This window comes from Pleurodeles waltl, chromosome 6, assembly GCF_031143425.1.
Source record: "Pleurodeles waltl isolate 20211129_DDA chromosome 6, aPleWal1.hap1.20221129, whole genome shotgun sequence".
NCBI lineage: Eukaryota > Metazoa > Chordata > Amphibia > Caudata > Salamandridae > Pleurodeles > Pleurodeles waltl.
Window position 1 is genome coordinate 1,544,220,541 of NC_090445.1, and position 16,152 is coordinate 1,544,236,692.

At 46.7% G+C, this 16,152-nt stretch overlaps 1 protein-coding gene across 2 annotated transcripts in view; it reads left to right on the top strand.

The window, feature by feature from the left end:
• The window catches only part of UBE4B (ubiquitination factor E4B), a 658,693-nt gene that overhangs the window by 368,080 nt on the left and 274,461 nt on the right, over window positions 1-16,152 (top strand). For both annotated transcript variants that reach the window (XM_069241178.1, XM_069241179.1), the window contains one exon: window positions 13,141-13,376. In XM_069241178.1, coding sequence (XP_069097279.1) covers window positions 13,141-13,376 — 236 coding nt within the window. The remainder of the gene's footprint in view (window positions 1-13,140; window positions 13,377-16,152) is intronic.

Consider the following 16,152-nt stretch of genomic DNA (forward strand, 5'->3'; position numbering starts at 1 on the left):
TTAAGTTGCTGCCACCATTGATGGGAACTAAGCCCATCTCTTGTCTTTCCCTTTCTATGGCTAGGAGATGTCTCTCCAAAGCCAATCTATTGGCCATCCTGGCTAACAGGAGTTCATCTTCATTGAGGCTGCCCTCAATGCTTCCAGAGCCGTTGGACTCCCCTGTGGAAGAAGCAACATCTCTGACTATCACTTGTGGAGTCAGGGTTGGAGGAACCCTGGTCTCCCTAACTAGGGGTGGAGGGGGGAGATTGTCCTCCACTTCACTAGCATCATCCTCTGTAAGGGTCTCTTCAGAGGGGTTGTCTCTAGCAAACTCTGCCAAGAGCTCCTGGAGCTGTACTTTGGTAGGGGTTGATCCAGTTTTTATCTTTTTGATTTTGCAGAGTCCTTAACTCTGACATCCTAAGATGCAGGTAAGGGGTGAGGTTGAGCTCCACCACCATCTCTTCTGCAGTAGACATTATTTCTCTAAAAGTTGGGATACTTTTTAAGAATCTAAAACTATCTCTAGAACTTAATCCAAACTTTTACAAAACTTTTACACTCTAAAAGAAATGCTAACAGGGACTAACACAAGGCCCTAGCAGGACTTTTTAAAATTAAGAAAAATAGCTCAAATTTCAAAAATCAGTTTCTAATGACAATTTTTGGAATTTAGTTGTGTGATCAGGTATTGGCTGAGTAGTCCAGCAAATGCAAAGTTTTGTACCCCACTGCTGATCCACCAATGTAGGAAGTTGGCTCTGTATGTACTATTTCAAAGTAAGAAATAGCATGCACAGAGTCCAAGGGTTCCCCTTAGAGGTAAGATAGTGGCAAAAAGAGATAATTCTAATGCTCTATTTTGTGGTAGTGTGGTCGAGCAGTAGGCTTATCAGAGGGTAGTGTTAAGCATTTGTTGTACACACACAGGCAATACATGAGGAACACACACTCAGACAATTCCAGGCCAATAGGTTTTTGTATAGAAAAATATATTTTCTTAGTTTATTTTGAGAACCACAGGTTCAAGATTTACAAGTAATACTTCAAATGAAAGGTATTTCACTCAGGTATCTTAGGAACTTTGAATAATCACAATAGCATATACAGTTTTGGCAAAAATGGCATTAAGCTATTTAAAATTGGACACTGCAAAAATCAACAGTTCCTGGGGGAGGTAAGTAATTGTTAGTTTCACAGGTAAGTAAAGCACTTACAGGGTTCAAAGTTGGGTCTGAGGTAGCCCACCGTTGGGGGTTTAAGGCAACCCCAAAGTTACCACACCAGCAGCTCCGGGCCGGTCAGGTGCAGAGGTCAAAATGGTGCCCAAAACACATAGGCTTCAATGGAAATAGGAGTGCCCCAGTTCCAGTCTGCCAGCAGGTAAGTACCCGTGACTTCGGAGGGCAGACCAGGGTGGTTTTGTAGGGCACTGGGGGGGACACAAGCAGGCACAGAAAGTACACCCTCAGCGGCACAGGGGCGGCCGGTTGCAGTGTGCAAACAGGCGGCGGGTTTGCAATAGGTTTCAGTGGGAGACCTAGGGGTCTCTTCAGCGAGGCAGGCAAGGGGGGGGGGCTCCTCTGGGTAGCCACCACCTGGGCTAGGAAGAGGGCCTCCTGGGGGTCGCTCCTGCACTGGAGTTTGGTTCCTTCAGATCCAGGGGGCTGCGGGTGCAGTGTCCTCACCAGGCGTCGGGTTCGTTGAAGCAGGCAGTCGCGGTCAGGGTGAGCCTCTGGATTCCCTTTGCAGGCGTCGCTGTGGGGGCTCAGGGGGGTCAACTTTGGCTACTCACGGGCTCGCAGTCACCAGGGAGTCCTCCCTGTAGAGTTAGTTTTCTGCAGGTTGAGCCGGGGGCGTCGGGTGTAGAGTGGAAAGTCTCATGCTTCCGGCGGGAAACGTGTGGTCTTTAAAAGTTGCTTCTTTGTTGCAAAGTTGGAGTTTCTTTGGAACAGGGCCACTGTCCTTGGGAGTTCTTGGTCCTTTTAGATGCAGGGTAGTCCTCTGAGGCTTCAGAAGTCGCTGGACCCTGGGGGACGCGTCGCTGTTGCAGTTCTTCTTGAAGTGGGGAGACAGGCCTGTAGGGCTGGGGCCAAAGCAGTTGGTGTCTCCATCTTCTCTGCAGGGCAGCAGTACTTCTTTGTCTTCAGGTTGCAGGAATCTAGTTTCCTAGGTTCCTGGGTGCCCCTAAATACTGAATTTAGGGGTGTGTTTAGGTCTGGGAGGGCAGTAGCCAATGGCTACTGTCCTTGTGGGTGGCTACACCCTCTTTGTGCCTCCTCCCTGTGGGGAGGGGGGCACATCCCTATTCCTATTGGGGGAATCCTCCAAAATCAAAATGGAGGAATTCTAAAGGCAGGGGTCACCTCAGCTCAGGACACCTTAGGGGCTGTCCTGACTGGTGGGTGACTCCTCCTTGTTTTTTCTCATTATCTCCCCTGGATTTGCCGCCAAAAATGGGGGCTGTGTCCAGGGGGCGGGAATCTCCACTAGGTGGAATTCCCTGGGGCATTGTAACACAAAGCCTGAGCCTTTGAGGCTCACTGCTAGGTGCTACAGTTCCTGCAGGGGGAGGTGTGAAGCACCTCCACCCAGAGCAGGCTTTTGTTTCTGTCCTCAGAGAGCACAAAGGCCCTCACCACATGGGGTCAGAAACTTGTCTCTCAGCAGCAGGCTGGCACAGACCAGTCAGTCCTGCACTGAACAATTGGGTAAAATACAGGGGGCATCTCTAAGATGCCCTCTGTGTGCATGTTTTAATAAATCCAACACTGGCATCAGTGTTGGTTTATTATTCTGAGACGTTTGATACCAAACTTCCCAGTATTCAGTGTAGCCATTATGGAGCTGTGGAGTTCGTTTTTGACAAACTCCCAGACCATATACTTAATATGGCCACACTGTACTTACAATGTCTTAGAATAGACTTAGACACTGTAGGGGCATATTGCTCATGCAGCTATGCCCTCACCTGTGGTGTAGTGTACCCTGCCTTAGGGCTGTAAGGCCTGCTAGAGGGGTGACTTACCTATGCCACAGGCAGCATTTTGTGTGCATGGCATCCTGAGGGGGATGCCATGTTGACTTTACCTTTTCTCCCCACCAACACAAACAATCTGCAATGGCAGTGTGCATGTGTTAGTTGAGGGGTACCTGAGGGTGGCACAACATATGCTGCAGCCCTTAGGGACCTTCCCTGGTCACAGGGCCCTTGGTACCACTGGTACCTTTTACAAGGGACTTATCTGTGTGCCACTTGTGGAAACAATGGTACATTTTAGGTGAAAGTGCACTGGTGCGGGGGCCTGGTTAGCAGGGTCCCAGCACACTTCTCAGTCAAGTCAGCATCAGTATCGGGCAAAAAGTGGGGGGTAATTGCAACAGGGAGCCATTTACTTACAGTCACCCTGCTAGGTAACCAATCCCCCTTCTTAGGCTATTTAGGGTCTCCTCCCCAGGGTGGGTCTCCAGATTCGACGTGCAAGATTACGTAGGACTCCTCTGTATGGTTTACTTCACCTTCTGCCCACCGGGCTGCAGCTGAACCCTTCAGGAACCGATAATCTGCAACTCCAGCGACGACTCCACTCTGCAACATTTTTTCACTGGCTCCTTCCAGCAGTTGCAACATTTCCCTGGCTGTGCATCCTCTGAGGGTGGCGAGTCTTCAGCCTACTCAAGAACCAAGAAGGAATCTCCTGTGGAGTGAAAAAGTCACTCCCCTGCATCCGGAGGCACTAACATAAGGCGACAACTGGCTGCGTGGATCCTCTCTCCTCCGGAACTGCATGGTTTCTGCATCACAGGTGGTGAGTGGTCCCCTTGGTCCTCTCTACCAGCAGTCCAACAAAAGGAGACGGTAAGCCCCTCTCCTTGCTGGGTAGTACAACTGTGCCCCAAGACTCTTGCAGCTACCAAGGCTTGTTTGTTCCTCCTTTAAGGGATCTTCAGGCTCCGTGTAGCCCTGGCCTCCAGCACTCTTCCCTACAAAGCATAGTCTCCTGCCTGCTGCTCCAGCGGCGTGAAACTCCCCTCCAGGTGTGCTGAGTGGGCTTCATTGTGACTCCTGTGAGTTGCCTGTGGGGGCTGTGTCTTCGTCTTCTGACTCCTCACTGATGAGGGTCACCTGGGACTCCCCTCCATAGGTTGAGTCCCCCCTCGACCTTGCTGGTCCCTAGCAGCTCTGCAACTCTTCATCTGCTACTTTTGCTTTTGCCAAGGCTTGTTGGTGGTTTTCCATCACCACTGATGGACTACAACTCTTCTGTCTTGGAACATCACCTGCATCACTTCTGGAACTCTTCTCCTGCTCCAGTGCTGCACAGCTGACTCCTTGTCTTCACTGTTGCACTGGTCTGCATCTCAGAAGGGTTGGTAGTGGCTCCTGCCCCAACAGAACACTCCAACCTGAACTGGACCTTGTCCCCTCCTTTTGCAAGTCCTCTTCTGTCAGGTCAACCTTTGGTTTCTTGCTTGGATCTTGCACAGTCCTTATCCAAAGTTTACCTGTCAGTGTGGGGGAAAAACGGGTTCTTACCTCTTCTCCTGGTTGCTGGAAGGGCACTCTCATATTTTCCTTTGGAGGTTCCTAGTTCCTCCAGCTCCCCTCTACAGATTCCACTTCATTGGGTGGGTGACTGCCTTTCGCATTCCACTTACTTAGCATATGGTTTGGTTTCCCCCAGGACCTTCACTGTTTTCTTTTGTTTTACTATGTTCTAATGCTTTATATGCTAATAACTGACTTCTAATGTGTCTGTAATAGTGGAGTATTGCCTATACAGTATTTTAGTATTTGTGGTACCATAATAAAGTACCTTTATTTTTGTAACACTGTGTGGTTCTTTCATGTGTGTAAGTGCTGTGTGACTGAAGTGGTATTGCATAAGCTTTGCATGTCTCCTAGATAAGTCTTGGCTGGTCATCCACAGCTATCTCAAGAGAGCCCTGACTTCCTAGACACTGCCTACACCTCACTAACCACCGCCACCACCACCCGCTGATTCATTAGCTTATATTTATAACTTTTTAGTTAATAGAATTGTTGACCATATATGGGCGACAGGTGCTTTTGAGGGGACTAACATTTGACAAGTGTTTGTTGTTTCTCTGACACTCTATACGGATAGAAACACACACCATCAGCAAATAGATGCTATCCTGGAAGCACTGGTACCACTTAACGATTCCACAATGTTGGTATTAAACAGTGACACCGAGCTTCACAGCCCGACTCTCCGGAACCATAATATAATACCTCACATTAAACATGGTAAGGCCATTTGTAATTATGTCCTGGAACGTTAACGACCTCCTGCAGAAACTAAAGCGCACGGCAGTCCTAACCTCTGCGCAACGCCTCGGGTCTGAAATCCTAATGATACGAGAAACACACTTAACATGAGAATGTTGCCCCTTCCTAGCGTGGCAAGGGTACGATCGAATTTATCATGCACGATTCACTCAGGGAGCAGGCATCCTGCTACATCGCTTCTTCCCTCTGATGGTGGATAAGGTCACTAGAGACAAGGATGGGCGCTACATAAGTGAAATGGGCACATTAGAGGGCTACCCAATTAATTTAGTGAGTGTCAACGTTCCCGCCCCTCCCCCCCACACAAACCCCTCGCTCCCCTCCTCCTCAGCGGCTCTGAGAACTTGTCTGGGCGAGCTTTCTAAGGTGATTATTGATCTACCATAGGAGGATGACGTGGATCGGTGGTAACTTTAATGCAGTCCCAGATCCAAACATCGACACGTCAAGCCCCAATCCTCCCAAACCCCCCCACCCTCTCCAACTCTCAATGTACAGCAGCACAACACATAACAATTTGGCTTGTATTACTAGGGTTAAATGACGTATGGAGAGCATGGAACTCGAGGGCCCAGCAGTTAACTCGTATGTCAGCGGCATACCACACACTCACTCGAGAATATATCTCATTATGGCACCAGCTAGTGATTCTGAAACTGTAACCCACATTCAGATCCTTTCAAGAGGTATCTGCAACCAAGCCTCTCTTCTTGTGCGGGTGGGGACAGAGGTAAGTGGACTCCGTCCTCTCTGGCCATAACCCCTGGCATCTACAAAGCTAAGCCTGTACTGAATACCTACAAGCCGAGCTGCAAGCCTACTTCAACATTAATGAACCTTATAGGCCCCTAGTAAGGTGGTGATGAGGGGTCTGGCCAAAGGATTCGTGCAAACCCAGGAGCGGAAGCGTCTGCTACAAATGACGCATCTGGAGGCTCAAGCCTTGCAACTTGAAACAAATTTAGCAATACACCCTGGGGAAAGCAGACTTGAGTAGACTTGCATGATCTGGGAGACGTGACACAACCATTACATGAAGGTAGCTAAACAATTGTGGTGCGCTTCCACCTCCAGAATATATGGCTGGGGGGGATAAAACGGGGAAGGTGATTTACTGGCTGGTATCCCAGCACCAGCTATCTAGAATTTATTCCTTATATTCAGGACCCACAAGGGACCAAGGTGTGTGCACTCCCAGAGGTGATAGGAGCATTTGCTGACTACTACCAGACACTTCATAAAGCGTCCTCGGTGCTGGACCCTGACTACTCAGCCGTATTTCTGATGGAGGTCTCACTCCCCACGATAGCTCCCTCTGAAAGAGAGGTCCTAAACAGGCCCATCTCTGTCACTGAAGTACAATTGGCGATTTCTGCTTTAGCCACAGGGAAAACGCCGGGGCCTGACGGTTTTCTGACAGAGTACTGTGCCAAATTTCAAGAGCTTCTAGCGCCTACACTTTTAGCCCTCTATGACAAGGTGGACCGCACTGGAGCCTTTCCTCTGACGCTGGACATGGCGACCATAGTGGTTATCCCCAAGACCCAGCCTCCTTCCCAGGCTTCTGCAGCGTATCGCCCTGTTTCACTTATGAATGGGGATGTAAAAATATTTGCTACAATACTGCATCCCGCCTTAAGCGAGTATTATCCACACTTATACACCCAGACCAGTGAGGATTCATACTGAACCGTGTTACACGCCATTGCATCCGTAGGCTTCACACAGCCCCGGCCCAGCATCATCGATTGCCTGGTGACTGCGTATTATTTTGTGTTGATTTTGAAAAGTCTTTCGATACATTAGTCTGGAGATACTTACACTTGGTGCTACAGCGAACCAGTATGGGCCCATGAATTCACAGATGGATACAAGCAGTGTATGTAGGCCGGAGTGATGGTTAATGGCACTTTATCCCAAACCTTACCCATTCAGAGCGGGACACATCAGGATTGTCCCCTCTCCTCTCTATTATTTGCACTGGTAATGGAACTACTGGTGCAATTGGTCAGGAGTGACCCCTTGTTTAAGGGATGGGGATGGAGCAGCGACAATGAAGATCGCATAGCGCTCTATACAGACAACGTCCTCCTCTACTTGGCCAACCGGCTGACAGTGGCCCACGCACGTTCCTTTTATTAAGATGCTTCAAAGAAGCTTCTGGGCTGGGGATGAACCCACGAAATTCAATTGTGATACCTTTGTCACCATCAGGATCTTGCTTTGATTGTGGTTGGGTGTGTCCCAACTCTTTAAAATGTTGATTAATAATGCACCAGGAGATCTGCACCATGTTAGAGCGAGATGGGAACAATGGGTGTGTCTGCTAGAGGAAGAAGATTGGTGGGACGCTCTTATGACTCCAAGGATCGGCACCATGTCATCAAGACTCAAGCTCATACAGACATGTTAATTGTACGGGGTATATTTCTCCCCCAACAGACTACACCGAGCCGGGAATCTCCCAAACCCTTCCTGCCCCTAATGCGACACCACTAATACAACTTTTTACTACGTAATATGGGAATGCCCACCTGTACAATGCCACTGGGTCACACTATTGTATGAACCTACCAAGGTTTTGGGCTGGGAAGTCCCGTTGTCCCCAAAGATCTTACTTCTTGGGGTTATGCAGGGTATTGGAGGCACGAGAATGGAGCATATCTTTCTGAATATGGCCGTTTTAGTGGCCAAAAGAGACATTGCAAAGGGGTGGAAAATGTCCATGCCTCCGTCCATTGGACTATGGAGAAAGGGGGTGGACTGGTGTGCCCCTCAGGAGAAACCAGTCTACGAAGCAAGGGCTGCCCCTGCAAACATGCCCGGATGTGGGGGAAATTGGTGGTCAGGATACTGTGAAGCTCCCTGGCAGATCCGAACTCCCAAGCGCCAGTGGCTATGTTGTGGTATACCCAAGTGGTAATGCTTAAAGCTGTCATGACTCAAGTGTCACTCTTACCTTTTGTATTTCATGTTCTAAAACTAATAAAAATTGTTCATCAAAAAAATAAGCCTAACTGCTCACCCACACTACCACAAAGAGAGCTTTTAGGGTTATTGTAACCCTTGGCAGCCAATAAGGGTCGCCCTGGGCTATCTGCATAGTGTCCACTTACATTGGTACACTAGATAGCCAGCCAGCCTTCTACAGGATGTCACTCCACTTCTCTAGCAAGGTGAATTTATGGTCGCACCCCACCTAAAAGATGCCTGTTTCCACATACTAGTACATTTGGCTCATCACCGGTATCTCAGATTTGTAGACAGCGGAGGACGTTACCAGTTCAAAGTGCTCCCTTTTGGGGTCAGTACTGCGCCTTGGGTGTTCACTAAATGCCTTGCGGTGGTGGCTGTGCTCCTGTGCAGACAGGGCATCCTCGTTCTCTAGATGATATGCTTATCAAAAGTGCCAACCGCTAGCAGTGTCTCGAACACACACAGGTCATAATAGAGTTGCTTAATTACTTAGGGTTTACCATCAACGCCTCAAAATCCCATCTCCAACTCCTCCAGATCCATCCCTACCTGAGGGTTATTCGCAACTCGGAGGTAGGCATAACCTGTTCAAATCCTGCCAGGATCCAGTGTTTTCAGATACTGCTCCCCTTGTTTGACCCAAACAACTCAGTCAGAAAAGGCATGGGCCTCCTAAGCATGATGGCCTCCTGCATTACCATAGTACCTCATTCCAGGCTTTACATGTGTCCGTTGCTAGAAAGTTTAACAGAACAGAACAGTGGTCTGAGGTGAAGGGCATTGGTATGATTAAGTGTTGATCAGTCACCACACTCATCGTTCTCTGCAGAGGTGGATCAGCAACAACCTGTGTGCAGGTGCGGCCTTTCCTGGACCCATTTTCACAAAGGATTTTTACAACAGACACCTCTTAAAGGGTGGGCGCACACTTACAGGATTTAACTATACAGGATCATTGGGAAACCAAGTACCAGGGCCTCCACATTGGCTACATGGAATTTCTAGCTGTTCACCTAAAGTTAGAGGCTTTCCTACCTCACTTGATAGCCAAGGTTGTTATTGTCTGGGCGAACAACAGGACAGCCATGTTTTACTATCAGAAACGGGGAGAAGGAGGCAAGCTCTCCACGCCTGTCTTGGCTATCCCAGAACTTTTGTTGTCAGGTATTGAGCTCTCCACCACTAAAGTGAGCTGTGTTCTGGTTGCACTACTGCCCCACTTTTCCCCTGGTTTTTAGTTACAACTTCGACTGAAGTGCACTTGATCCCCAAGTGACCAGGCTCTTCAGCTCCCTATACGTCCCTAGTAAATGGTACCCAGGGCTTGAGTACTGAAGAGGGTCCTTCAGAGCTGCAGCACAACTTATGCCATTCTGAGGGACCCAGCACCAACCTTATGCAGACTGCATTGCAGGCTGTGTGACAAGATTCTCCCAAAATTGAAAACATGACATGGCACACAGCCTGCGTGCCATGTCCCCTAACTCTGCATGCAGTATATGTATGTCACCCCTCTAGGAGGGCTTTCAGTCCTAAGATAGGGTCCATTATATTACATGAGTGCATATATGCATGGACAGATATGCCCCTGCTATGCCTCTGTCGATTCTGAGGCATAGTAAGTGCACAGGGAAGCCATTTTAAATGCATGTGCTGGACACTGGGTACTTTGAGTTCCCCAGGTACATGGTAGCTTCTCTGAATCCTGGAATGTTGTGTGCCGAACATCTCAGAATAATAAACCCTCACTTACCCTAGTGATGGATTTATTAATAAAAGCACACATATAGGGCACCTTGGAGGTGCTCCCTGAAAACCGACCAGACTACTGATCCTGATTGGTTCAGCCACCACAGATGCATTTCTGACACACCTAGTGAGAGCCAGTGCTTTGAAGGACTTGAAACAAAGGCCTGCTCTGAGAAGAGGTGTTACCTCTTCTCCCAGGCAGGATGGAGATTCCTGGAGAGGTAGCTTCAAAGGCCTTGCCACCTTTGTAATGCGACCCAGGTCTCACCAGATGGTGGAGATGACCAACCCCCCTGTCCTGACCCTACTTTTGACGGAAGCACAAGTGGGAAAATTAGTTCTATTTGTTACATTTGAATAAGTGCCCACTTCATACCAGTCCCACCCCTAAGGTGGACAAGCTGAAGCGGACATTACTTTTTAAATTCCTCCGTCTTGTTTGGAAGGAATTAGGCCACTAGCGTTAGGGTTATGCCCACTTCGCAGCAGAAGTGGTCAGAAGAAGGGTGTAGTCACTGTAACGGTGGACAGCCCATTGGCAGCTGCCTGGCACTCCCTGTAACACCCCTAAATTGAGTACTTAGAGGGCACCCCTGAACTCAGATTCCTGACGACCTAAGGAGAGCCAGACACTACAGAGTCGTACCAGCAGAGAAGACTGCAGACACCAACTGACTTGGCCCCAGTCCTACTGGCCTGTCTGCAGCCCTTGATGATGCTGTGCCAAAAGACAACCCGTCCAGCAGCATAGCGACCTCCAAACCTTTGAGAGGATTACCTGCCTTTGACAAAGATCAAGATCTCCTGAGAACAGCTGATCTGTACAAGAAACCAACTTAAAAAGAGAATATACTTGGAATTGAGGAACCGCAAAACTGCCTCCGGACCCACCTCTGCACCAGACGCCCATGGCCCGAGTCCAAGTGGACCACCGATTCTGTGAAGGTTCCCTAAGGTACCTGAGTCAGACTCCACTGTGGGCTGAACCCTGTCAGACTCTTGCTCGACGCCTGCAGCCTCAAACCGAAGACTCCATCTGACCGCGACCTCCCCGGTAAGCTGTCTCCAACACCAAAGGACACCATTGGCCTCAAAGCCCCTGCGCTTTGGGGAGCTGGACCAATGATGTCTTTACGTCCCCTAGCATCAAAACCTACCTCTGTAGCTGTGGTTTTTATTCATTCAGTCTCCTAGCCAGAGCCCGCAGCCTTTTTTCAAAACTGACCCCCTCCCCCCCATTGATTTACATTGAGCGCCCGCCGCTGTGTTGCCTCTCTGCACTCAGTCGCCCCTGTGCCGCTGAGGGTGTAAGTTTAATGCTGTCTTGTCCCCTGCCCCTTCTGCTCACCTCAACCCCAGGAGATCGACCCCAGACACCGCTTTACTCACTTGTGAGCGGTGCATCTTTGTTTACCCCCAGTCTCCATTGGTTAACATTGGGCACCAGTTGTGGTGGTGGCACTCTGCACCCGGCTGCCCCTGTGCCGCTGTAGGTGCACTCTTGGTACTGATTTGAACATTGCCTGGTGTTGACCTGAAACCCCGAAGACTGAATTTGTAAGTTGTGTACTTACCTAAAAAACTACATTCTTGTTTTCCTCCAATGGGTTAACATTGCTGAACAGAAAAATTTCACTGTGTTGATTTCTGAAACTGCACAGTACTTATTCTTAAAAACTTACCTGATAAAGATGTTCTTGGGTTTGAAATATATATAAAAAGGAATGTTATTTTTCTTTATTGATCTCAGATTTTTTCTTGGACTGTATCTCATTTACTGCTTCTGTGAGTACAACAAATTCTTAGCACTGCCCTCTGATAAGCCTAACTGCTCACCCACACTACCACAAATAGAGCATTAGACCTATCTAAATCTCCCCTGTTGCAAACCTTTGAGGATCCACTGAACTCTATGCACTCTGTACTTCATTTTATTGCACCATATAGAGAGCTAGCTTCCTAAAGGAAGCCTCTGATGAGATTGTAGTTCAGTGGACTGTCACCTTAGGTGACATTGCTTATACTGGTTTTCAATGGTTTACTAGTTCTGCTGTTGAAAGATTAGTATGGCATTCCCACCTCAATGACTGGGAATGATATACGCAAGTAACTTTGTGAGGGATACCAGTTCTGGACAAATGTTGTTAAAGTTAAGTAACATTTTATAAGCACTGTGAAGTGTTTCCAACCTTAGCACTAAGAGAATGCGTGCAATTGGCACTAAGTAGTTAGACACCAAATATTTTAGATCATATGGAGACACTTTCTCCTAAGGAATCATAATATGTGGTTCCATTTGAATTGATCCCGGAGTGATGAAACATAGAATGTGTTTAAAGAACTACACACTGCCTTTAGTTTCCCTCTATAGAGGCCCAGTTTCCTACAATGGAGTCCGTTTCTGATTTCTCACTGTTGTTCAGTGATAATATCAAACAGTGAAAGACTTTAACATATCCACAAGACACCTCTATTCTCTTTAAAGTTGAATACAATAAAATACACAAAGCACCTGTGTGGAATAAATCTATTCCTTTATAGCCACAGTTTCAAGCCTAATGGGTGAGATCATGTTGTTCATATCAAAGCTAATCTAAATAACAAAATGTAAAGCTCTGAGTGCTGGGACTTTGAGCTGTTTTTTTGTTTCACATTTTCAAAAATATTTTTGTAAACTGAAGATGAAAAAATAATTTGCTGGAGAAGACCATATAAAATCAAAATAAAGTATTTCTAGAGAACCAGCAGTTTGAAATGTTCTTAAAGCTATGAGTATGGGTTGAATACTTTAGTAAACAAACTAGTGTTAGAGTGAAAAAGCTTGTCCATGTGGTTTGCTTCAGCTGCAGTAGTGAAGAACTTTGGCAGCCATAGTCTCCAAATATATTTGTATATACAGCTTTGAAACATGACATATGGCGATTGGCAAGCCTTAAGTTTGATCACTGCATCCAACACGGAAAGATCAAAGTTGCTTCTCTTTTGTTTTTTTATTTCTTGATCTGAACTGAGTAGTCCAAACCTGTGTCCTGGCACCATTGCTATTTTCATCTGTATACTCACCTGCGTGCTTTCAGCCACCTTGCTTATCTGCATTACTTTCCTTGCTCCTGCAGATACTGCCCTCAAGTCCTGTTCGAGCCTTGCACCCAGGACATTGTGACATTTTTAGTGGTACTACTTTGCAACCAAAATTACATCCGAAATCCCTACCTTGTTGCCAAGCTGGTGGAGGTGATGTTTGTGACAAATCCTTCCATACAGCCACGAACACAGAAATTCTTTGAGATGATTGAAAACCATCCTCTTTCCACCAAGCTACTGGTTCCTTCACTGATGAAGTTTTATACAGGTGAGGTGGGTAGGAGTTGGGGTGGTTGTACTTGTGGAGAGAACTGGTCATACAGACAAGTTGATATTCACCTTTATGATTACAGTGCACACTGCACCTAGACTAACACTGGGTATGCTTTTCTTCCCCAGCAAGCTAAAGACTGCCTATGTATTTGATGCATGCATGCTATGTGTTCTCTGCAGTCACTTTTTTCCTCTTTTGAGGACTCCATTCTTCAGAAAACCAACATTTATGGTCCATTCTTCACAATATGGGACTTGTTTAGACTTCAACAAATAAACCAATGGTCTGCAGGATGAATACTCAAAAGTGATAGAATAAGGATGGTGTAATGTAAGTATGTTGAAGGGAATATCACTCCTCAGAACAAGCTGTCATAACATGAATTGGTTGACCCAGTTCTCTCTGTGACATGGATTACAACCTTTGGAATGCCAGTGTGTGTAGTCTGTGGGTCGAAGAATATACCCAGAAAAAAAACCTAATTGAGTGTGTATCCCCAAGGCACATACTACATGGTCATCCAAAGCGGATCTCCTTTTCCAGCACTAGATATGTCATTGGTTTACTAGATTAAATTATCTCCCATTATCACACTGTGAATCACTGATACTGATCAGTGTTACATGGCAGTATGTGACTAGACTACATTGATTTTGAAAAGTTACAGGTAGTAGTGGATTAGCAAAATGGTGGAATATTCTCAAATTAGGAAGGCAGCACTGTTGCCTAATGAGTTCTATTGTCACCTCGAAGATGAAAAGCTGGCTTTAAGGCTGGACGTCTCTCCCTCCACAGCTGGAAAAGCATGTGGTGGGTGTCTATGATTAACAGAAGCATAGTCTGCATTGCATAAGCAGTGAACAGGACTAAAACCACATTGGTCTTAGCTGATGAAATCTGCCAGACATCTCAGCTGGTGGGTTGCGACACTGTAACCCTGCTGCTGTTCATGGAAGGGAAACATCAGACACCAAAAGCATGAGTGCATATACTGTGGAAACACATTGAAGCCAGGGATTGGAAGGGCTGGCTGGTTACAGGGTTGGGGATAAAATCGTGTATGTCAGGCAGCAGCGGTGGACGTTTACGACAGAGCTGAGAAGCCTTCACTGATGCTTGTCAGCCCTGTGCAGGTAAGAGTCTGATAGCAGGCCAGAAGTGGTTTGCACTGGCTTGTTTGACATACTGGAAAAGCACACTTAATTCTCTGAGCGCTGGGCAAATGAACGCAGATGAAGAAAGTGGTTCATTATCCAGAGACTGATAAAGGACTGAAAAAGGCTCAAGAGCAAAACCAGTTAGGGTAATCTCGCCATTAGGAGCAGCAACCATGAAGAGTAAGACTGTGTACAAAACAATATCAACCTTATAGGGCATTCAGTTTAAATATGATGCACTTCAGGAAAACATTGGCTGCATGGCAGCATTAGTCCCATTCTCCAGTACTAAATCATAGATACACATGCTTGAATCATTCTCCATCATCGAAGTGGGAATCCCACAGTACATTTATAAACAGTATAGGACATACATAGCCCAGAAGGGCTAAGAAAGCATTTACATCATTAACACATCTCCATCATTAAAAAAGAACCAAAGTCCAGCCAATCACTCCTCACAGAGGCTTCTGTCCCTCAGAATTTCTACCCCATGTTGTATGAAGGGAGGCTCCCTGAGCCCCTGTCCGCTATCCAGGATCTTCTGTCAGAAAATAGATCTAAAACAGTACTTCTCAGAACTACTTTATCTGTTGTTCAAAACTGTCTAGCTCAAATGGCAGGCTCAAGCAGAAAAGGTATTTTCAGACGTTGTGGGACCAAGGGTGCACTCTGAGGATCCTCTCAAAGACTGCATTTGCTGCATCTACCCTTCTCATACTGAAAGACTGTATGATTTGCTGTACTTTTTCCTCAAAACTTTTAAAGTATAGAGAGGGAAGGTTGTTGTTATGGCTTCAAAAGCTCAAGACCAGGGACGCTTCTCTGTGGATTAGAATACTGATTTGTCTAAGTCAAGAAAGTCTGAGAAAAGAGAAAGAGAGAAGACATATGTCTCTGGAATCACCTAAAAAACGTTAAAAAAAGACTCATCCGGGGTCATTTGAGAAGCATGTTTTGTCTACTGAGAACTTGCATAAACATTGTTAAGAAGATGCCTCCTCAAAAATCAAAATCGGAGCCACAATACCTTCTCCAAGATTACTATTAAGAAATTGTCAAACCTTGTAGGCGACATCATCAACGAAAGGGACTCCATCATCGCTGACGACATCATCAATGAAATTAGCCCTGTTGATGACAACACAGCCGCTGCCGGCATTGTTGATGGTGATTGTACCATCATAGTTGATCACAACACCTGCGGTCTCACCTACGGCGCCGTCATCGATGAGAAAACCATGTACATCAATGGTGAATGAGGTTTTGCTGTCCACAGTAAAGATTGCGTTAATGTCAGCAAGGCCATCGCCGATTATACCGTCTGAGAGAATCATTTCATTCTCTTTTAGTTTCAATATTGCCTTAGCACACATCACCGAGTAATGTTTCCCCCTCTTACACCAACTAACTGGATAGATTTGAAGGATTCAAAGGATGATGGTCCTTTTGGAATAACACATAGTCCTTCAGAAGTACACGTCAAATATCAAGAGGAGAGCAAGGAATATGATGAGGAGGATTAATATTCCTCAGGGACGCAATTTATGGATGTCTACTTCATATATGCATCATTACCAACCCTACGAACATTGAGCTCCAGGAGGAGATGG